Genomic DNA, 25,315 nt, shown 5'->3' on the forward strand with positions numbered 1-25,315 from the left:
GATGGCCTAGGGAGCGGTGATAAGGGAACAGGGAACTGGAAATCAAGTAGGGATGACATAAAATTGTTAGTGTTGAACTGTAGAAGTATTGTAAAGAAAGGAATAGAATTAAGTAATTTAATAGATATATATTTACCAGATATTGTAATAGGAGTTGAATCATGGCTGAGAAATGATATAATTGATGCAGAAATTTTCTCACGGCACTGGAGTGTGTATCGTAGAGATAGGATAGGAAAGGTGGGAGAGGGAGTTTTCATTCTGGTGAAAGAAGAATTTGTAAGCTACGAAAAAGTTAAAGATGAGACACATGAAATTCTAGGTGTAAGGCTCATATCTAAAGATAATAGGCAACTTGATATATTTGGAGTGTACAGATCGGGAAAGGGTAGCACTGATGCGGATTTGGAATTATTTGATAGGATAGTCAGCTATGTGGGAAACGACATGGAAAGAAATGTGATTGTAGCGGGAGATCTGAATTTGCCAGATGTCAATTGGGAAGGAAATGGGAACGACAGGAAGCATGACCAACAAATGGCAAATAAGTTAATGTGGGAAGGACAGCTGATTCAGAAAGTGATGGAACCAACCAGAGGGGAAAATATTTTGGATGTGGTGCTGATAAAACCAGATGAGCTCTATAGGGAAACTGAAGTAATAGATGGTATTAGTGATCATGAAGCTGTTTTTGTGGTAGTTAAAAATAAATGTGATAGAAAGGAAGGTCTTAAAAGTAGGACTGTTAGGCAGTACCATACGGCTGACAGAGCAGGTATGAGGCAGTTTCTAAAAAGTAACTATGATCGGTGGAAAACGGTAAATAAAAATGTAAACAGACTCTGGGATGGGTTTAAAGAAATTGTTGAGGAATGTGAAAACAGGTTTGTACCTTTAAGGGTGGTAAGGAATGGTAAAGACCCACCTTATTATAATAGAGAAATAAAGAGACTAAGAAGGAGGTGCAGACTGGAAAGAAGTAGAGTTAGAAATGGCTGTGGAAGTAAGGAGAAATTGAAGGATCTTACTAGAAAATTGAATCTAGCAAAGAAGGCAGCTAAGGATAACATGATGGCAAGCATAATTGGCAGTCATACAAATTTTAGTGAAAAATGGAAGGGTATGTATAGGTATTTTAAGGCAGAAACAGGTTCCAAGAAGGACATTCCAGGAATAATTAATGAACAAGGGGAGTGTGTATGTGAGGATCTCCAAAAGGCAGAAGTATTCAGTCAGCAGTATGTAAAGATTGTTGGTTACAAGGATAATGTCGAGATAGAGGAAGAGACTAAGGCCAAAGAAGTAATAAAATTTACGTATGATAACAATGACATTTACAATAAGATACAAAAGTTGAAAACCAGAAAAGCGGCTGGAATTGATCAGATTTCTGGGGATATACTAAAGACAATGGGTTGGGATATAGTACCATATCTGAAGTACTTATTTGATTATTGTTTGGCCGAAGGAGCTATACCAGATGAATGGAGAGTTGCTATAGTAGACCCTGTGTATAAAGGAAAGGGTGATAGACATAAAGCTGAAAATTACAGGCCAGTAAGTTTGACATGCATTGTATGTAAGCTTTGGGAAGGCATTCTTTCTGATTATATTAGACATGTTTGTGAAATTAATAACTGGTTCGATAGAAGGCAATTCGGTTTGAGGAAAGGATATTCCACTGAAGCTCAACTTGTAGGATTCTAGCAAGATATAGCAGATATCTTGGATTCTGGAGGTCAAATGGACTGTATCGCGATTGACATGTCTAAAGCATTTGATAGGGTGGATCATGGGAGACTACTGGCAAAAATGAGTGCAATTGGACTAGACAAAAGAGTGACTGAATGGGTTGCTATATTTCTAGAAAATAGATCTCAGAGAGTTAGAGTAGGTGAAGCTTTGTCTGACCCTGTAATAGTTGAGAGGGGAGTTCCTCAGGGCAGTGTTATCGGACCTTTATGTTTTCTTATATACATAAATCATATGAGTAAAAGAGTGGAATCGGAGGTAAGGCTTTTTGCGGATGATGTTATTCTCTATAGAGTGATAAATAAGTTACAAGATTGTGAGCAACTGCAACGTGACCTCGAAAATATTGTGAGATGGACAGCAGGCAATGGTATGTTGATAAACGGGGCTAAAAGTCAGGTTGTGAGTTTCACAAATAGGAAAAGTCCTCTCAGTTTTAATTACTGCGTTGATGGGGTGAAAGTTCCTTTTGGGGATCATTGTAAGTATCTAGGTGTTAATATAAGGAAAGATCTTCACTGGGGTAATCACATAAATGGGATTGTAAATAAAGGGTACCGATCTCTGCACATGGTTATGAGGGTGTTTAGGGGTTGTAGTAAGGATGTAAAGGAGAGTGCATATAAGTCTCTGGTAAGACCCCAACTAGAGTATGGTTCCAGTGTATGGGACCCTCACCAGGATTACCTGATTCAAGAACTGGAAAAAATCCAAAGAAAAGCAGTTCGATTTGTTCTGGGTGATTTCCGACAAAAGAGTAGCGTTACAAAAATGTTGCAATGTTTGGGTTGGGAAGAATTGAGAGAAAGAAGAAGAGCTGCTCGACTAAGTGGTATGTTACAAGTAACTATTCTCATTTCAGTTCCGTATTGAAGTTGACGTATGTCTCAAATATTATTACAATATTATAAGTCCACCTGTTCAATACAATACAATATGATCCACTATTTCATATGGTCAAAAAACCCAGTCAAGCTAGCGTTGCTGTAACAACCTGACGTACTTAATACGCACCGTACGAAAAATCCTGTCCATTTCTTCCAACAAATGTTTCAACGGAATTATAACATCAACTTGACTATCTTTTAGATCCATTCGACTACCACATAATTTCCGAACTCCGCTAGCTTTGACATACGTTTTATCATTAGCAACGCCTCTATAAGCAGTTCCATTTTCTTCTCGACTTTCAGATATCCCAACCATATACATTTTAACATGTTTATCACGTTCACACTTCCGTTTTAAATAACCGACAGTGATTTTACCATCTTGGATTCAACTTGGGAATTGAAGAAACATCCCCCTTTGATGATTGTGTTTACACTCAAGGCCATCACAGTCTTAATGATATTATAAAAAAAAAAAAAAGGATCCATTTTAGTTTTAAACTCTCAAAATTCCATGTTTAATTACGTTTTAATCTTCAAAACTGTTAATTCACTCTCTTTTAACATACTTTGGTTCATTATCGTTGTTTTAGATGTTATTGTATAATGTTTTACGTAATCATTTTTCAACATTTTAACCTATAATTTATAAGATTAGAATGTCTCTATTTGTATTATTTTTAAGATTGATACAGGCTGATGATGCCCGTAAGGAGGGTGAAACATGTACCTTTGACTTTTATGTATTATGTATAAAATTTTTTTGACCATATGAAATAGTGGATCATATTGTATTATATTGAACAGGTGGACTTATAATATTGTAATAATATTTGAGACATAAGTGGTATGTTCCGAGCTGTCAGCGGAGAGATGGCGTGGAATGACATTAGTAGACGAATAGGTTTGAATGGCGTCTATAAAAGTAGGAAAGATCACAATATGAAGATAAAGTTGGAATTCAAGAGGACAAACTGGGGCAAATATTCATTTATAGGAAGGGGAGGTAGGGATTGGAATAACTTACCAAGGGAGATGTTCAATAAATTTCCAATTTCTTTGAAATCATTTCGGAAAAGGCTAGGAAAGCAACAGATAGGGAATCTGCCACCTGGGCGACTGCCCTAAATGCAGATCAGTATTGATTGATTGATTGAGCATTTTGGCTAGCTGCGGCATAGCTGAGCAGTCCGTCACAGACACCAGTGTCGTGAATAACCGACTCTGAATGTGGGATGATCATCGGCACACAGCACATGGATCATAGCATTGCAGAGATTACACGCAAATTCGGGTTTCTGAGGTTAACAGTGTTGAGGGTGGATCTTCAATATAACAGAGAGAATGTTACCACCCACTTAAACTTTGACACAGAACTCAACGACGTACATGGGCCCACGAACATCGGCAATGGACCATGGAACAGTGGCAGCATGTGGTATGGTCCAGATCCTTCCAGAACAATTCCAACACATTGTAGGGTCGATGCCTCACCGTATTGCTGCCGTTTTGAGGGCTCGCGGAGGAGCAACTCGTTATTAACATCACATTCAGTGTCTTCCCATGACTTTTGGCCACTCAGTATATATAGAGAAAAATTAATGAAGGAAGCCTCGGAAAGTATTGGTAGTACAGTAGATCCCCTTTTTAAGTATTGGTAGTACGGAAGAACCCCTTTTTAACACATCTCAAGGGGATTTGATATTCCTTCCTTAAAAAGGGATTTTCCTTAGAATGGGGTTCAAAGTAAACAGGCTATATATCTCAAGAAATAATAATACATTTATGTCTTTAACTAATGTAATGTCAAGAAATAATGAATGAAAATGTTAAGAAATACTAAAAATCCACATTAACACAAGAATAACAGAAAATATTTACAAAACAGCACATGTAACAAATTCCTTAGTGCACCATTGGGAGTACAACCCGCAGCAAGGAAAAGAGAAATATGTATTATTGACTTGCAATTTTAATTTGAAGGAACAGAAGCCTAACATGATTTTAAAGACATTTGTGAAATTTGGACAACGAGAACTGTGAGAATAAGCATATTAATCTTCACTTTCTGAAATAGTCCAGTACAGTAGTTTGCTTCCTCTTGCCCAGACGCCTCAAGGAAAGAAGTTTTCTCTCAATTTGGTTGAGACTGTCAATGAGGTCTTCAATTTTGAAGGGGGAGAAGTACCGGTGGACAATAACCAACTCCTCTTGTTGACTCTCAATTTTATCACTTAATTCCTTCCCCTGATTACTAATTTTACCACTCAAATTATTCCCTTGATCACTCAATTTGGCCAACTGCTCTAATACTAACTTTATAAACTCATTATTACCTCCCATGTTACTTTGATTTTGCTCACTATTTTCTCCTTCACCCCCCATTACAATTCCATACACTTCCATACATATTTTCACTCTGAAAACTACTTTCATCAAAACTTTGTGTGCTTGTGTCAGAGCTGCTCTCCTGATCATTACCAGACATACTTCCTTTATGCACTGTTCTCCTTCTCAAATTCATAACATTACTATTACCCTCACTAGTACGTGAAACACAGGAATCGATAGAGTATGTATTAGTGTTCACTGTCACCAATTTAGTTGTTTTCGAAGCAAATCTGTTCGTTTGGTGTTCTTTTAGTTCCTTTAATTTCTTTAAAATTTACTACTGCTAACAATGGACTCACTTGACTTATAGTTCCAATTTAATTACATTTTAACTATTGTTAATGTGTTTTCCACTTGTGCTTTAATTTCTAATTCATCACAAATAATGGTATTTTCAATTTCTGGCAGGAATGATCTAAATAGAACTGCCTGTTTCATTTCTTCATGTTCCTGACGCCAAATTTTGTGTTCTCAAAATGAGCAGGAAATCTAGTCAAACATCTACTCTTCTAAATTTCTTTAAGAAAGAACCTAGTAAACGTAATAAATCACCACCAGATGAGATTTCCAAAAAAGACATTGTTGAGGCCGGCTCATCTGCTAAAGTGGAAAGTATTCAAAATGAAAAACCACAAGTGAAACACTCTTCTAAACACCGCTCATCGGGCATCAGCAATGACTGGTTTAAGCAATTTACGTGGTTAGTTGTGAAAGAAAATGGAAAGTTATGTTCCACAAGTGTAAAATGTTCAATTGAAGAAACTGACAAGGAAGGAAGTGACTTGGGTGACTATACCGTGTGCAAGACTTCGAAAGGAAAGTTTAGTTGATCATGAACAAAGAAAGCTATATACCGATTCCTGTTCAAATTTAAGTGAAAGACGTATATTCAAAGAAACTGGATTTGGGCAAATAGATCAGTTTCTATTTTAAACAATTTACAGAGAGATGCTTTTCTCACAGCCCAAGATCAATGTACTGGTTGGCAAAAAATGAACTACCACACACTACATTATACGGAAAATTGCTCAAACACTGCGAGGCTAGGGTTGTACATACCGTATAATCCCGAATACCACCTGCACTTTTTTCCCCCCAAATATTGGTTCTAAATCTTGGGTGCAGGTCGTATTCAAGCTGTTCATTCTCACAAATCTTTACTATGTTTACAGGGAGTATTGAAATAGATTTGAATACGGTTACGCACTCAATATACCACATGTAAACAGGCATTCAGGTCTTATTGTGTTTTAGTTGCATTCTAGAAAACAAGATCGTTTTTATCTCAATATGGTTACAGTGGCATGTAAACGCGAAATGTAAAGTAATGAAATAAGGTAAATCAAAGAATATGAGTAAATATGTGGTAAATATGAAAGCTGCTGCTGCAGATGCTTGATCGTCATTTGTTTCACAAGTGTTGCTGGCATACTGGGTGCACGAATAGCTGATCTTGCAGAATATCTTACTTTGCAAGAGTCGAGACTGTTGGTTACGGAAGTCTACCTTGCTCACATTCAAGTTCCATACCTGTCCCGTGAAAGTACTGCCTCGATAGTAAGCGATGGATTCAAAGTGGCGTCTGTGGTCATTTACTGTGCGTGAGAAACTTGAAGTTGGAAGCAAAGCTGAAATATATGCAAATCGTGTCGTGGACAGAAAATACAATAGTGATGAATCGTGTATTCGTGATTGGCGGAAGAAGAAGGAAAAACTTCTAAAAAGTAACGGAGATTGCAGAGCGTTCTGAGGGCGGAGTGGAGTGTCCGGAAATTGAAGAACGACTCCACATATTTGTCATAGAAAAACATGAGTTAGGATATGGTATTTCTAGTGATATGTGTCAATTGAAAGCACTAGAGATCTCAAAAGAACTCAAAAAACACAGCGTTTTACTCCAAACTTTTCGGAGAAAGGGATTGTGCATTCGGAGACGTACGTCTATTTCACAACATCTCCCTGGGGCGTATGCAGAAAAATTAACGGCCTTTCAGCGTCCCATTATTCATCTGAGGAACCAAAATTCTTATTTGCTGTCACAAATTGGGAATGCTGACCAGATACCTGTCTATTTTGAAATGCCACCGGAAAATACAGTCAATACAAAGATTTCTAAAAGTGTAACCATCAGAACAGGTGGTAACGAAAACCAATGATGCATAGTAATGTTGTGCGTATTAGCAGATGGAACCAAACTCCCTCCATATGTGGTTCTGAAAAGGAAAACACTTCCGAAAGGAAACTTGCCATCCGGTGTTATTGTTAGAACACATGAGTCCGGCTGGATGGACAGTGCGTTAGTTGAGGACTGAGTGAAGTGCGTTTGGAAACGTCGCCCGGAGCTTTGTTACAAAAACTAAATATGTTTGTTGTGTTGGACAGTTACCAAGGACATACGAATGACGCCGTAAAAGATATGATGAGGAAAGGAAAAACCAATCTTGCGATAATTCCCGGAGGACTCACTTCTATTCTACAGCCATTGGATGCGTGCGTGAACCGGCCTTCCAAAACTGCAATGAAACAGTTGTACACTGAATGTATATCTGATGGTGATCATGCGTTAACACCAACCGGACGAGTGAAGAGGCCTGAAGTGGGATTAATATGCAGCTGGATCAAGACCGCATGGGTGCGCATTCCCAACGATCTAGTGCCCAAAAGCTTTAGGAAATGTGGAATTTCAAATTCAGTGGACGGTAGTGAGGACGACTATTTATGGAAATTTGCCAGCGACGAATGTTCGCATGGTGAAACTTCAGATGACGATGGTGAATTGTGAAAGATCCGAGTATTGGACAGATTTTATTTATAATTTTTGTGATGATTTTATTAACTGTAAGCTGTTTCAATTTATATTTGTGGTATATTTGAAGAAAATTAAATAGGTATGTAGTTATTTTTTTTAATTTTTTCTGTATTTTGCCGTCTCAAATTTAGGGTGCGGGTCTTATTCGGTGGTGGGTGGTACTCGGGATTATACAGTACTTAAAGCATCTTAATATTGGTGATAATGCTAATTATACTTAAGAAAGAATAATGCAGGAGTTACTTGATGTTATAGCTTCAGAAATTAGATCTGAAATATTAAAGAACATGCATTCAGCAGATTATTTCAGTGTTCTATGTGATGAAACTACAGATATCTCTGTACTGAAACAACTTATTATGCACATAAAATATGTCAACCAACTTAAAAAGAGGTTAGTGTTAGATCTGTGTCAACCTGCAACATCATTGATGGTAAAGCTGAGACCATAACAAATAAACTAATTGAAACCCTTGAAAATTTAGGGTTAAAAACTTGTAATATGGTAGGTCTAGGATCTGACGGGGCAGTTGTCAAGACTGATAAGCAAAAGGGAGTTTGCAACACTGCTAGGAGAAAAAACAACTGGACTCATGGTAAACTGTCACTGCATAAACCACAGACTGGTACTTGCTTGTGCCCAGGCAGCAGCTGAAGTGCCTTATTTAGTGAAGTTTAATGATATTTTATGACAACTCGTTTTCTTTTTTCAAAATTCCTCAGCGACTGCCCTAAATGCAGATCAGTATTGATTGATCAATTGATTGACTGATTGAAGATGGCTGGTTTAACTGAAATCCAGAATATCATGAACAGCCCTAAAATTAAACTAAAAATGGCTAGTGATAATAAAAGGTTGTCTCATGACACTGCTGTACAGTCTCTAAGAAGATCTGTGATGAGTGTTGTTGCTGCACTTGAAAGAGAGGCCACTGAAAGGAATGACATACTTGCTAACTTTCGAAAAGAGAAATCCATAAGATCCTTAAGCGGAAAATTTTTAAGAACACGCGCAAGCGTAACAGTCTTGAGACATAATGAAAAAGGACGACGGGAGGGGGTATAAACGATACAAATACAAGTCAAATACAGTAGAACCTCGATCTATCGTTCCCGGAACTGTCGTTTTCCCATATTCATCGTTGAATTTATTCGGTCCAAAAAATGTTCCATATAAACCAATGTTAAATTTCCCTGCATCTATCATTTCTCGAACTATCGTTTTATCACATCGAACGTCGATAAATTATTTGTCCTCGGTCACACTTTTCCCTCACTGATCGATCGTACGTACGAAAAATACACGCAACATATTTCTGAATTTAGAGGACCTCTCAATGCTCTTAGCATATAATAGCGGCAACCTGTTAAGCGAGAATGTACGAGCGACTCGGAGTTGCTAGTCTTGAACAAGGATCTTGTACGCTGGGTTATTCACAAGCAACACCAATACGAGCCTCCTGGTGCCAACGCTTCTCCTCAACCCACTAACCGACCCCTAGAAGTATTCTTATTTACAAGAATTAAAATGTAGACCGTGTAAAACTCAAATTTGCCACCATTTTCTGTGTTGGTATAGGCTGGCTAGAGCTGCCAACTTAGTTGAAAAAAAGAGAAAATCACGCAGTGCACCAGATTTGTTTTAATTACTCACAGGGTGATTGTGTTGTTCCTTGTGGAGTGTGTGGGATGCTACAGCCCTGCTGACCTCTTTGTTGCCCTCTGCACAGTAGTCTTGTTACAAGCCGGACCTAACCAAGCCAAATCAATAATCTTTTCTCATCACCTAGTCTTGTAAGTAGTTCCTAAGATGGCAGCTACGCACAAGCCGTTGTGATATCATTCAAGACCCGTCGCGTTGAATTTATAACCTCTATGACATCGTCTGAGCTGAGCTGCGGGAGCCACGCCATGTTGGGTATCTAACCTATCGTTCGAAAAGGGTCTACGGAATCTTTTCCTAAATACGGTTATCGCCGTAATATACACGCATATCTTTAATATGCAATAAGAGAACTGAACTAAAAGGTTTTCAATTATTACAAAATGTGTAAAGAAACGTGAAATGAAACAGCATAAAAATCATGCTTTTTATTTTCACCTCATAGGCCTATATCATGGTTGCAATATTTTGGAACCGTTATGTATAGTATGAGCTACATGGTTAACTCGTGTTGGCCTTTGGTTTAAGGAGTCTCGATTGGGTCGAGTATTTTAACTTTCCTTGCTTAATTCCAATGGTTCAGGGGCTGTCTGTCTGCCGAATTAAACATTAGAATTCATCTTAGGTGGTGCCACATTTTCATATGCGTGTAGATCACCTATCACGCGACAACTCAAAAGACCTGCACCCAGCTCCGGAATCCATGCACCATTATTGTTGTTCTTATAATAATAATAATAATAATAATAATAATACTAATACCAATAATAATAATAATAAAAAACTGTATTTACATAACAAAAAAACGGGCGAGTTGGCTGTGCACGTAGAGGTGCGCAGCTGTGAGCTTACATCCGGGAGATAATAGGTTCGAATCCCTCTATCGGCAGCTCTGAAAATGGTTTTCCAAGGTTTTCCATTTTCACACCAGGCAAATGCTGGGGCTGTACCTTAATTAAGGCCACGGCCGCTTCCTTCCAACTCCTAGGCCTTTCCTATCCCATCGTCGCCATAAGACCTATCTGTGTCGGTGCAACGTAAAGCAACTAGCAAAAAACATAACAAAAAATGTCACAATACAGTACCCATATTTTATTATTTTGCTTTCCCCCAATTTTTTTATGTTGCCCACATTTATAGTTTTCTCGCATCCGTCATCACTTTCCTCCTGCCCCCTGAAAAATGATGCATCGAGGTTTTACTGTATATTCTAAGTTTCCAAGGAGGGAATTAAATATTTTTCACCAATAGAGCATGTAAAAAGACAGATCAGATGTAAGGCTTTTCAGGCGTTTGCTCTATTAACCAGCATTTCGTCTTAGGTCTGACACTAGACTCATCAGAGTGAGACGTGTCACACCCTACCCACTGACGCTGGGGTGTATGCAGGTGAACTTAACAGAAGCCCTATATAAGAGACACAGTCTGATAAGTGCATACGGGAGATAAATCTCCACAATGCAATTATTGCCTGCCTAGCAATTCTGAATGGAAATTCTAAGTTCCCAAGGAGGGAATTAATTATTTTTCACCAATAGAGCATGAAAAAACAGGTCAGATGTAAGGGTTTTCAGGCGTTTTTTCACACCAGGCAAATGCTGGGGCTGTACCTTAATTAAGGCCACGGCCGCTTCCTTCCAACTCCTAGGCCTTTCCTATCCCATCGTCGCCATAAGACCTATCTGTGTCGGTGCAACGTAAAGCAACTAGCAAAAAACATAACAAAAAATGTCACAATACAGTACCCATATTTTATTATTTTGCTTTCCCCCAATTTTTTATGTTGCCCACATTTATAGTTTTCTCGCATCCGTCATCACTTTCCTCCTGCCCCCTGAAAAATGATGCATCGAGGTTTTACTGTATATTCTAAGTTCCCAAGGAGGGAATTAATTATTTTTCACCAATAGAGCATGAAAAAACAGGTCAGATGTAAGGCTTTTCAGGCGTTTTTTTCACACCAGGCAAATACTGGGGCTGTACCTTACATCTGATCTGTTTTTTTACTGTATATGTTATGATCAACCCTGAAATTAAATACATGAAGTTACATCTTGATGAGTGTTCATCCGTTTTCACTAACACTGGAAACACTTTCCGTGATCGTATAAAACAAGGAAATTAAGCAGAATATGACTCACAAAAAGACTGATATAATTTCTTAGTAACTCATTATGAACACCGCTAAAAATAGTAAATCGCTTAGAAATTCGTCACACAATTCTATGAGTTTCAGAACTACTGCCAATGCTACACATGCACACAAACAAACAATGTCAGCTGCTACGAAGTACGATGCAGTTACTAAAGTTGTTTTATATAAATTCAAAGCCTGCTACTTTTCACGGATTTCTTTTCTTCAAAATCGTAGCCTGATACTTATTTGGGAACATCTCATTGAATGAAGTAGCAGTTAAGGTCGAACAGGTGACAAAAGCAAGGTGATAATCGATAATGTGATTATCGATAAATTTACCGGTCGAATTTCAAACACTGCATCTCGTATTACCAGCTACTATCGAAAGTCAAATCCGATTTGACCGCAGAAAGCGAAGCCAAGCGTGGATATTCAAAATCCGTACAATAACGTTCACCCATACAACCGTAAAACACACTCAAAATCTGCACATTTTATGGAAAAACCGGAATACTTGGCAGGTATGGAATGACATTACAGCTGAAGGCTTAAGCAAGTGCATAAAGTCATACAATTTCTTAGCTGCAATTATGATGGTTTCAGATATCTTACCTCTTCTGTGCACATTGTCTAGACCTTGGCAAATGCAAGATATTGACTTAACAGAAATTTAGCCAATCTTAGAAGCCACAAAACTCAGCGTTTTATAATTGAAAGACATTCCAGGAAATCATTTTCAAAGTTTCAATCACCATCTTACAGGTGAATGGTCAGACTTCCATATCACTTATTCAGATGTTGATGTTGTGACCTTCAAGACAACAATTTTTTACGAGAACATAGATACTGTTATCCAACATCTACAACACAGATTCCCAGATATGCCCATTTTTTCCTGCTTTTTAAGAGTGATTAATGCAAAAAGTCAAGATCAGAATGAAGCTTCCAAGCTGCTTCTTGATCTCCACTCTAAAATGGGAAGCCCTCCAGTCAAAATTACAAGAGCACTAAACTGGAATGGTCTGTTGCATCAAAAATGTTCCAAGGAGAGCCCTACATCAGGTTAAGACCTGAACAAATAATTATGAAGTCTGCAACAACATGCGAGCTTAAGGAATCTTTTCCAAATTTAGCAAGACTAGCTGCTATTGGACTGTCCACACCTGTGAGCACAGCTGAATGTGAAAGGGGATTTTCGGCTTTGAAGAGAGTTAAAATCTGTTTGAGGAATCATACGAAGCAGACCACACTCAACAATTTGATTCTGATTTCACACTAGAGGGAACAGACTCAACAGAATTCAATTATGTAAGAGCTGCAGACAACTGGACCTCATAGAAGAAAGGAAGAATAAACATATAAAGTGTCATGCTAAAAGTAAATTTCAATTTTGTAATGGTAGAAAAAGAAATATCTTATTTTGTCTTGTTCGTTATAACAGTGAAATAGTTCAATTTTGCAGTTAATGTTTACCTCTCTGATATTATTGTTAATGCCTAAAGGGAATAGATTGAAATTTTATCATTCATTTTTGAAGTAGTATTCTCCCACCCGGCTGACAAAAATTTCTGGGGAGAACACTGAATCCGTTCTATCCAGTTTCCTGGCAAATAAGACAATGACTTGTGATCCATCAGCTGTCATTCCTTTGGTCTTCTTTGTATTGATTTTGAGGCCACAAGACTGTGCGGATGGGAAATGTAGTACAAGATGTCAATAGCCAGCGCATATTGTGCAGTTGTTGGCAAACACGAGATTAGCTACAAATTTGTTCTCAGTGAACTGAACTTCACATTGGCTGACAAATGCCTTTCTCATACTTCATTGACAACAACACTAAAGAGTAATGGAAAGACCACATCTCTCCGGTGCACTCGACTTCGAATGGGAAAATATGCAGAGAGTTCATTTCAGATCCGTGCGCAACTACTGAAGTCACTGTTGGTATATTTCATGTGAGGTTTGTGAGGAGAAAATTTGAAGAAAAATATAGGTATCACAAAAAAGAGAGAGACACTCAAACTCTACATTACCTGGTACTTTCCTTTCTGCTCTTCTTTGACTACGTCCAACTTGAGCAGCTGTCGCCATACCTGGCCACGTACTGAATCTGGAAGGCCTTTGTACAGCCGTCGTCGCATCTTTTCTGTTGTAACAGAGGCCTCCCAGTTGTGTAACATCTTGAGCCATTTCTTAACTCGTTCCATTTCCACTTGAATCTGACGCTTTTCAGAATCCACCTTCGAGGGCAAGCGCTTGTCGCTGGAAATATATGCAAGAATTTTATGAGTTAAAAAAAAAAAAAAAGGCTATCATACAAGTTACAAAACAGAGGTGTTAGGTAAATTGCTAGTACAGAATCATGATACTGAATTAAACATAGTACATTACAACAGCTTAGCATGGCTATCTAATTGCATAATTACCCATAAACATTACAAGAAGAAGATTTTTTAAAATTTACCAAATCCATAGCCATAGTCCAATCTATGTTCTACTGTAGAACAGATTGCTATCTTTTCTTCAACTCAAAAACAATTAAAAGTAGGACTAATAACACAACGAATCTATCCACTATGACTATTTTTAAATACTTCCAAATATACTAATTTCTCAGGTTTTCATAGAGCAATATCTTCACAATCTCCATGAAATTATCTTTATTCAACAAAGATTTCTATGTAAAGATACAACAGAGCAGCTTTAAAATTAACAAGAACCAAAACACACTCATGAAAGAAGAAATTCATTGTCAAAGAAGAGCTTTTGTAACTAATGCATAAATACATACAAACTTTAAAAACTTACAAAATGCTAAAAAGAGAATGCTCAGTCTTGTCTTGTTGAAAATCTAAACCATTTCTTTACCACACGCAGTATATACTAACAAAAGCCCAAAAATTGTAACTGCCAATAAGCCCCAGAAGTTGCTGATCAAAAAAACTAATCAGAATAACTCTTTTTCTGTTTGATAAAGAGGCTGATTGTGGAAAAAATCCTGGAGCCTAGCACTAAAAGGGATGTGCTGTATACTGAAAAGTCTTGCCAACAGTGAAGGTCATATCAGGGTGGTATTTACCTATCAAAACATATTCAAACGTTAAAATTATCGTCAGATGATTTGGTCTGCTATCATTGTGTTTGTACTTTATTTCAGGTAATACCTCACAATTTATAATTTCGTAATTGTTGTGATGTGAATCTCATTAAATGTTCTTTGCATCAGTTTTTATTCCTTGACAAAATAAAATATTTTGTTCCATCTGTTCAATACTTCTTACACTTATCATCATCATCATCATCATCATCATCATCATCATCATCATCGGTTTGCTCTTCCAGCGAGCTGGGTAAGGTGTTTGAAAACGAGCATCTTCCAAAGTTGCCTATTCAAAAAGATTTTGTTGTCCATGACAGATTCCCAATTCCATCCTCTTCTCTCCAAGTCTTCCCTCAGTTGGTCCATCCAACTTCTTCTTGGTCTTCCAGCTGGTTTTCTACCTGTTATTCTCTTTTCCAAATAAGCAGATGGTAACCTTGTGCTATTCATTCGTTTAACATGCACAAACCATTTAAGTCTAGATGACCTAAGTCTTTCCTCCATTGATTCATTTAGACCTAGGTTAGATCGGATCTCATCATTTTTCACGATCAAGTCGTGTCTATTGGAGGGCAATTCTAAGAAATTTCATTTCACAGGCTTGAATCCAATTACAATCCTTTGATGTTAGTGTGCAGGATTCCAAGTTACAACATGTTTTGGCCCGAAAAATACAAATTTAAAAATTACAATTTAAAAAATACTAAATTTTGCCACTGATTGAGGCCTTGTATAAAATGCTGTGAGTTGATGTATGTAATGTGATGTTCTTTTGCACACAAAAGATTGTTTTAAAGGTCTTTAAAAGAACACATTACTTAGTTGTAATGTTCTTTGCCTCACTATCAAGAGATATAAAAGTTGCAATTTGCAGTCACTGGATATATACAATTTTACAGGAATAAAACTTATGTGGCCTCAGCCATTATGTTCACATATTATGATTAACATAATTTAGGCTGCCTGCTTCTCAATTTAGATGCTCATTTTCCATTAACAGATGGCAAGAAACCAGGCTTAAATTTGGGCACCCTATGGCTGAGTTCTTAATTTTGTCAGGTAAACAGCAAATGTGTCGGCATAGATCTTCTGCACGCTAACAACATAAGACAGGAAGTGTTGAATGGACTTTTCTCTGCCCATCAAAAATCTGACTAGCAACTACCTCCATGGATCAGTGGTAGTGTGTCAATCTCTGAATCCCAAATAGGGAGTTCAAACCCAGCAGAAGTAGTCGGATTTTTGAAGGGTGTAAAAAAAGTCCATTTAACACTTCATATCATACAATATCGGCATGTAAAAGACCTCTGTTGACACATTTGGGGTTTACCCGACAAAATTAATTAAAATTTAGTCATAGATGCCCAAGAGAGATTTGGTTTACTCTGTCATCTAGTAGGCTTACAGTAAAATGGAATTCGAAATTATATAATTATTATTATTATTATTATTATTATTATTATTATTATTATTATTATTATTATTATTATTATTATCTGACTAGCCCTACCGCCACAATATTGGGGCCCAGAGACTGACACTCTACTGCTGTTCCACAGTAAAATACACCACATTAGATATTATCTGTTATGTGATATGACTGTTCACACTTAATTAGGATTTAAACAATACAAATTGAATATTGTCGAGACAAGAGACATACTTGATTCTGTAGACAATAAGGAGGAAATTTAATCTGTAGTATTTCATGAAGAATTAACAAATTTGGCACGTAGAATTGATTACAAAAAATTCATTCCCAGAGTATGTATCATGAAGTTCTGAATCTATTGTATACTTATCAATAAAGCAGAAAACAAATTTTTTTATTATCAGTAAGATATAAGCAGATGTTTAAAATCAAAAGAAACTACATTTTTCCATACTGAGCTGTACCGAGACCCCAGACCGCTTCTTGATTAATTAGAACAGATATCGGTATTCAAAGAGTTGTTTGATCAGCCCATGGACTAAGGCCAGCTGACCAGTTACAAGACCACGAGTACACGGGTTCAGAACCCATGTGCTTATGCCCCAGATGATTTTTTTTTTTTTTTTCAGGTAAATATGTGGATTTGATTTGAGTGCAGTGATCTCTGTATATTGATTTGTTGCTTGCGTGTTTTCTTTCATTGTTTTGTTCATTGGTTCATGGTGTGGTGAGCGTGCCGTGCATATTTATAGGTCTTGGGTTCCAGTCCCATCCATGCTGTATGGCCGCAATCATAACATTTAGAATCTGTGTTCTTTTGGGGGTTCCACAGTCCCATATCCAAAGTGAATTGATTAGTGTATATAAGTTGTAATTCCCCTATTAACCAAGAGAATTTCATGCAGTTGCAAAAGCTCTCTTTTCTCTTATATATATAAACTATCAGTGAATAATGGTCTCTGGACCAAAAGTTGAGAAGGTTTGTTTGTTATCTGCATCAGATTGTCTCATCTATTTGTATCAATAGCGTTTCATGCTTGTTGTTTAAAGTGGCCTAACATCTAGGTCATCAGCCTCAAGAGTGTTTATTGTACTGTGGCTGTAAACTACAGTTTTCACGACTAAAAAATAAAAAATAAAAAAGCTACTTCCAGTGTGTTTCGGCAGAAAATGTTTTTGTTTGTGGATCTACACTGACAAATACTGCAAGTGAGGGGGAAGAAAAGGATAGTGTTTTGACATGCAAAGTTTACCCCAATCATTTAGTTCTTCCAAGCACACTGAAGTAATGTATTTGCATAAAAATAAATGTTAAATTAGTTCCCTAGTGTCAGCCTATGGCTCCCAAGATCTCAGGTAAAAACATGGCAGAGATATTGATTATTTTATCCGTGATGGTTCAATTTTGCCCGTACTGACTTACATTCAATTTATGAAAATACTTTTCCGCCTTGTCAATACTTTACATTTTATTACCTCCCGTACATGTTTCGAGAGCTCAACTACTCCCTGTTTTGCACCGCTGAATAAGGGAGCAATTTAACTCTTGAAACTTGCACGGGAGGTAATATAATAAAATGTGAAGTATTGTCAAGGTAGAAAAGTGATTTCATAAATTGATGGCTGAGATACTCAGGATTTTTGAAGAGCGAAGAAAAGTATATTCGATACTCTGTGCTGAACGATGCCAGCATGTAAAATATCTTTGGTGACATATTTGGACTTTGACAAAATACAGCTACATTTTCCCCAATATAGATCTAGTTCATTCTGCAATCTGACAAAGTAAAATGAAACATCAAAATTGTTGTGCAAGCAGCCTAAATGGCACCAAATTAAAATGCCCACTCATGGTAGCTAAGGCATATTATTATTATTATTATTATTATTATTATTATTATTATTATTATTATTATTATTATGGTGCTTCATTATCATTCTTCTTCGATTCCTTCTCCTAAACTCCAACTTCATCTAAGCTTGAAACTGCTGCATCTATATTTGAATCGGGTATTGCAGAAACAGCACGTCACTATTTCTGGCAAAATGGAGTTTATATTATTTGCATACACACTTGATATCGGGCTATCATTCTATGTGGAAACTACACTTATCAGTATAATAATTTCATATTTGGGGAGTGTGTGAAATCCTATAAGCATGCAGAAACAACTCATTTTATAAATTTCATTGTCAAGAATCCGTATTGACGTTAAATCAATTGTAATAGAGATATTTTCCACCTTTTCAATACATTTATTATTTTGTTTATATCAAGAACAAACACATATTTAGTACATGTTTTGTTCCTCTATATGGAACATCTTCAGCTACAGAGATAGTTTATATCTAAAAAAGAAAATGGAAGTTACCTAAAATAACATGTCAACATTTTTAAAATTAAAAAAAAAAAAATGGTGTCACACTATGACCATGGAGAATGTATTAGCCAAGGATATTGCATGTGGTCTTTATAGGATTAATCTTTTAAGTGATGTATTCTTCAGCATAATAGGATTGTGATTGTGGTTATTTATATTGATTTTTATACGATACTATGTTATCTGTGTTTTTGTCAGTATATTTTTTGATATAATCTTTTCAAAATGAATGTGTATACATCTTCAGTCTGGGAAGCCATATTTGTTTATTTACTTATAGTGCTTAGTTACCATAGCACTTGAATGATCAGCTGGTGATCACGTAAGTAAGGTTAACCGAAGTTTATAAACCTCTGCTGACACATCATGCATTGAGATGGATGATTCAAACAGAAGTAATGTTTCAGCTTATGACAAAAGTAATTCCTTTCAGCCTGTGTGTAAGCACTGCGGGCAACTGTTTAAGTCCACTCGGGGGGTCAATATTCATATCTCAAAAGCACATCCGAATGAGCACCGAACACGGCTAGTGAATAGACAGATAGCTGGGGAATCGAACCACCAAGTAAGTACTGAAATAAATTTAGGAACATCTGCAGAACAAGGGCATGAATCTAGAAAAGAAATAAAACAACAAAACACACATAACTCGTACTACCAAGAGCAAATGGTGTTATGGAGGGAAAAGCTACAAGGTGACATCAATAATTCTGAATTTTTCTTATTTGTAGAAGACTTTCTAAAGTTTCTGTCCACTGCAATTGATTTTTTGCCTGGGCCTAAACACCCAGCAAGGAAATTTTACGAGGCATGTAAAAAGAAATCGTATGTTAATACGGAAAAAGGATATAAACAAAGTTCAAATCCGCAAAGGTCCGCTAATAGGGATAGAGAAAAAAGACGAAGTAAGTATTTATATCAGTTAACTCAATTTCAGTTCCACAATCAATGTAGAAAAGCAGTTAGAACTGTCCTTCATGAAAACAATTAAAGATGTCTGATTAATTCTCAACATGTATATGGCTATTTCCATGAAATATTAGGACATGAAAATAATTCAGTGAGAGAAAATTATCCCCCAAAAGTGAGTGAAGCTACACAAACGGTTTACAATGACACGTTTAATGATGTTATATCTAAAGATGAAATAAAGCTTGCAACAAGTAGAATTGCGGTGGACACTTCACCTGGACCCGATTACGTCATCGTTAGAGCTATTAAAAGTGACATCGCTTCCAAGATAATTGCCACAATAGCCACTCGTATGCTTCAAACAGGACAGGTACCACCGTGTTTTAGAAAGGCAAGAACCGTTCTTATACACAAGGGAGGTGCCCCTGATGACATTGCAAACTGGAGACCAATCACAATATTTTCTGTTGTTAGGAGAGTAATTGAGTGAGCTCTTGATAAACGCCTGAGAGAATACGTTGCTTTTAATCCACAACAACAGGGATTTATATCTTCAGCCGGTACACATATCGATACTTCTACACTCGATTCGGTTTTAAATTCCGCAAAACAGAACAAAACTGATCTAACAGTGATTTTTCTAGACGTCAGAAAGGCGTTTGACAACATTGGGCACCTTCGTTTACATGAGACCTTGAGGTCATTAGGAATACCTGAGAAATTAAAGGAACTGATAGTTAATCTCCAGACAGGAAACACTACAAAAATACAAACTGTAACTGGAAAGACAGCCACCTTAAGCCTAAAAAGGGGTGTTATGCAGGGCTCACCTCTTTCTCCCTGTCTCTACAATCTAGCGACAGATCATATTTTAAACGAACTAACTGAAGACTCTCTCACAAGTCACTATGGATTTTCTTTAGTACCACATCTTCCACGTTTAACAATTATGGGTTTCGCTGATGACTTGGTTGTCATAGGAAATAGTCGAACAGCAGCACTTGAGCTCTCCAAAATAGTCGCAAGGAGATTTCATGAAATAGGGCTTTATATCAACCCAATGAAATCTACGGCAATCTGCATCGAACGCGGGAAGTTAATCGAAGACCCAGCTGAATTTAAGAGCTATGATATATCGAGTTTGCGACGTGGGGAAACAATCCGCCATCTGGGAGTTAACTTTTCAAATGAAATAATTTTTCAACCTACACAGGAGCTTAAAAAATTACAGAATAAAATGGAGAAATTGGTTTCTTCTCCACTATTACAGGCTGACCAGAAATTTAAAGTAATAAACACAGCTATATGCCCATCTCTCATATACCCTTTCCAAACTATCAAGCCAGAGAAGATTCCGAAAAAGTTCCTTGATGATACAGACATACTAATTTGAAGCGCTCTTAAGGAAATTCTTCAAATATCTGCAGAGATTCCTAATGGAATGGTCTACACTGAGAAAAAATGTAAGGGGTTGGGACTCTTCTGTGCCACTTGGGAAGCTCATCTTCAGCACATTAACATCTGTAAGGTACTATTAAGCTCAGGTGACGAATACATCCGTGCTACAAGAAAGCTGAAAGAAGAAATAACTCTCTCACTACAATCCCTCAATGTCCCTCCATCTGACAATTTGCTACATCCACGCCTAGAAATAACAGATGCCAGGAAAGTGAGAAGAGTACTGAGAGAAAGGGCATTCAGTGAGTGGAGTAACTTGCAGCAGAACGGAAGAGGTGTATGTTTGTACAACGAATATACTCCTGCCAACTCCTGGATTCGAGACCATCAAGGCTTATCATGTAGTGAATGGCGTGAAGCAATTAAGATGACAGCAAACATTTCAGCAGTTAGATCGGTACCAGGAAGATCTGAGAACGATTCCCTTTGTAGGTGCTGCCTCAAGGAGACAAACTCTTGCACATGTTTTGGGATCTTGTCCTCATGGACGGAAGCCACAGAAGGATTGACATCATTGCTTTCAAGAATAAGAAGAAAGGTTACATCATCGACCCCACAATTCGCAGCCCTCAGATGTTAACCTAGAGAAAAGGAATATTTACTTACCAACAATTCCTTACTACAGGGAGAAATACCAGATAGAGGAAATCGACATAGTAGGTCTAATGATTGGAGCAAGGGGAACGATTCCTGCTTTTGCCGCTAATGTCTCTGCCAGTTACAACGTTACAGGAGATTGCCATCATAGCCTTAAGGGGCTCACTGATAATTCTAAGAAATCACTGTTACAATTAGGTTACCTTCAACATCTATTTCTCTTCTAAAAATACATGTAAAAGTATACTTTGTTGCAAGGCAGCCTCTTCACGAGAACAAGTATTTCGTAAAATAAAATACTACCACCACCACCACCACCACCTCTTCTTCTTTTAGTTAGATGACAACTTTTTAACCTTAATTTAGTGGTTTGCAGCTAAAATCTTCCTTGTGTGTAGTGGTATATTCTGATATTAGTGGTAAGAAGGGGAACTCATAAGTATAGCTAGGGAAACTTCTCTCAACTATATTTGATGAATAATATGGAAGTATTTACTTGCCAGCCATTGTGATTTGATGTTATTGTTGTTATTAAGGAGTCTAGAAAAGAAAGGAGGAAAAGATTTAGTTTAATGTGAAGAAATTACCTGTATGTTGTTACTGCACGGTGATGTTAGAAAATGTTAAATACTTACTTCCCCGCTGGTCCCTTTAGAATGTGTTGTCACTTGTGTAGCTGGTGGTTGACTGCTTGTGCCGAACAGCTGACTGGTTAAAAGCATGGAAGGGGGGTGGAGGGAGTAGTAAGGATAGGGATAACTTATGTTTTGCAGGGAGTTTGTTATCTTCTTTGGTGTATTTTTCTGTGTATGCTTTTTTGTGAAGCTATTTTTAAGGTGTCTTCTAGTAGTATGTTTGTTTATGTTTTTTAATTTCATTCATGTTACAATTAGGATTTTGCTTTCGGTCTATTTCTATGTAGACTGTTTCTAAAATGTTCATTAGGATGCCTTGTTTTGCTGTACGTAACATTATTAAGTCATGTTCTATTGTAGTAAAGATGTGTTTAAAGACGCTCGTGTGTACTCATGACTGAATACACTGACCTGCGAATTCAAACTTTCCGATCATTGCATGAAGTTTACATAGTGATCTTTTATATTTCGGGCACACATTTGCCACTTGTGTTCCTGGTACTTCAGTTTACACAACAGCATTTCGAGATTTCCATATGTTTCTTGCATAATAACTGAATGAGCAATGGGAATGGATGCAAGTTTGTTTTCATTGTGAAGAAGGGCGCACTTCAAACTACGTTTGGAGGCGTCAATGAAAAGTTTCCAGTCAATAGGATCATACTATGGTGCTCCTAGTTTTAAGATAACCTCTGGAATGTTGATGCAGTAAACCAAGGCTACCTCTTCAGAAAAGAAGGGTGTAAATTCTTGTTCGCGATGTCTGTACCAATAGTATGTCACCCCTGGTGCCAACACGTTCCTTTCACGAAGTATAGATCCGAGTAACTCGGCAGATTCCTTTGTAAGGCCAAGATCTCGAACGAAGTCATTTAATGCACTTTGCTTGAAAGTCTCTGATCTTTTTCAACACATTCATGGGAGAAATAACAGAGTTAGTGCCCCCCATTTCTGCATCAGATTCAGAAGAGGGACAATCCTGTAAATGTTCTGGATGCTGTGGTACTGGTGTATCAGGGCCATGAGGAACGGGTAAAACTGCAGATCGAATATTGCTTGGATATACAATGATATCTTTGTTGCTGCTGTTAAATCCCTTCACATTCACAGAACAGAAGTAGCAGAGAGTAAAGTGGTCTGGGGGTTCTCGCCACACCATTGGAACACCTAATGGCAACGCAGTTTGCTTACCATTCACCCAATGCCGCATATACAGGTTCTACAAGCCTTATGTGGTGCTCACGGCTTGTCTTGGTCTCCAAGTTTCAAGCCAAAGTAGGCATAGTAGGCCTTTCTCATAAACTCGATTATATTGCGCCACTGTCTCATGGGCACGGAACTTCAACATACATAGCAGAATGTATCTGGATTGTTCTTGCAGCCACGTCGTAGCAAGTTGATAGATGTAAGTGCAATAAAAAAATTAACACAGTACGTCACTCACATACAGAACGCTTATGAAGACAAAAATCTCTTCACTAGCGAGCGAAACACAACTCAGACTGTCGCGGACGAAGCACAATGAGAGAATGACGCCACTCAGACAAAACTGCGCATTGCCGGCTATGTTGTACAAAGTTGCCGTCTCTACACTCTGAGTGTGATAATACAGGACTACGAGATGGCTGGAGGATGATATAGATGTTGATTCCCATAGGGAACCTGAAATATTTGTCCCAAATGAGTAAATTTATAATACCAATATAAATGGAAATAATTTCCTGGAAAATTTATAATGTTCAATAACGGATCATTTATATTGGTACTATGGCTGGAGGATGCCTAATTAATAAAATAAATTAATAAAAGAATATGGAAATCTAAATTAAAGCAACACTTTTCCTAACAACGTAAGAAGTGCATTAGTGTATGTAATGAAATAAATGTAATATAGGATTTTTGAGAAAATGTGATGTGATGGGGGAAAAATTAACATCGGATCCTGATTCAGGATGCAGAAGTCATCCTAAAAAGCAATACAGGATGGCAGCAATAAAACCATTGCCGGACAGTGATATCTGTTATATTTTTCTGTGTATGTGCGTTCTTGGTACCACATTTTTAAAAAAATTCTTCTCGTTTGTCCGACGTATGATGTTTTTCATTGAGAACATTTAAGTTTGTAGATTGTGTGGTGATAATTATTGCCAATTATAAAGGAGTTATCCCTGAGAAACAGTTGGATAAAGATTGCAAGCAAGTACTTTACATGTTCATGAATAGTAATTTACATTTGATAGTACAAAAACAAGATTATGTGAATACTTCAGTTTCCCATACTATGTTGTGCATTTATATAGCCACAATGGTTAAAACACATTTATTGTTTTGAAAGAACTCTTATTTCTACACATTGAAGGGCATGTTAAATAAGGGGTTCCCAACTCATAACCATATATGGGTCACTTTTGTTTTCCAAAAAATAACAAATATGAGTAATCATTAATTTCAACCAATAAGTCAACCAATCAATCAATCAATCAATCAATCAATCAATCAATCAATCAATCAATCAATCAATCAATCAATCAATCAATCAATCAATCAATCAATCAATCAATCATCACTGATCTTCATTTAGAGTTGTTGCCCAGGTAGCAGATTCACTGTCAATTATTGATGTCTAGTTTTTTCTTAAATGATTTCAAATATGTTGGAAATTCATTGAACATATCCTTTCTTCAGTTTCTCAATGTCCTGAATCTCTATTGCAATATTATTATGCTGCATAGGCCTAACTGCTTATGATATATTTGGGTCTTTATGAAGAGGTTAGAAATCTCTGCGTTAATATGGTACGAGTACCAGACAAAAAATTAGTCACCCCTGGAGAAATCATTACAAGCATCATTTAATACTGTGTAACTCCACCTCTGGACCTGATAACTGCCTGGATTCGGTTAGGAAGTGAATCCACAAGATTGTGCAGGTATGGTGCATACAGGTTAAGCCACTTGCTGAGGATTTGCTGATGTCTGCATTTTACGTGCTGTTCCAACATGTCCTACAGACTGTCAGTGTGGTTCAAGTAAGGTGATGCTGCAGGCCAATCGAGATGTTATAGGGTGGGCGAATGTTCATAAAAACAGTCACATATGCACCCAGCCCAATGAACTTTGCTGTAGTCATCTTGAAAAATCACCGTATCAATAACATAC

General features: G+C 37.2%; 1 protein-coding gene across 1 annotated transcript in view; it reads right to left on the reverse strand.

The window, feature by feature from the left end:
• LOC136872690 (USP6 N-terminal-like protein) overlaps nucleotides 1-25,315 on the reverse strand; it is a 258,189-nt gene that overhangs the window by 152,511 nt on the left and 80,363 nt on the right. The window contains exon 3 of the mRNA XM_067146511.2: nucleotides 13,676-13,904. Within this exon, the coding sequence (XP_067002612.1) occupies nucleotides 13,676-13,904 (229 nt within the window). The remainder of the gene's footprint in view (nucleotides 1-13,675; nucleotides 13,905-25,315) is intronic.

The sequence above is a fragment of the Anabrus simplex genome, chromosome 4 (genome assembly GCF_040414725.1).
Source record: "Anabrus simplex isolate iqAnaSimp1 chromosome 4, ASM4041472v1, whole genome shotgun sequence".
NCBI classification, from domain to species: Eukaryota; Metazoa; Arthropoda; class Insecta; order Orthoptera; family Tettigoniidae; genus Anabrus; species Anabrus simplex.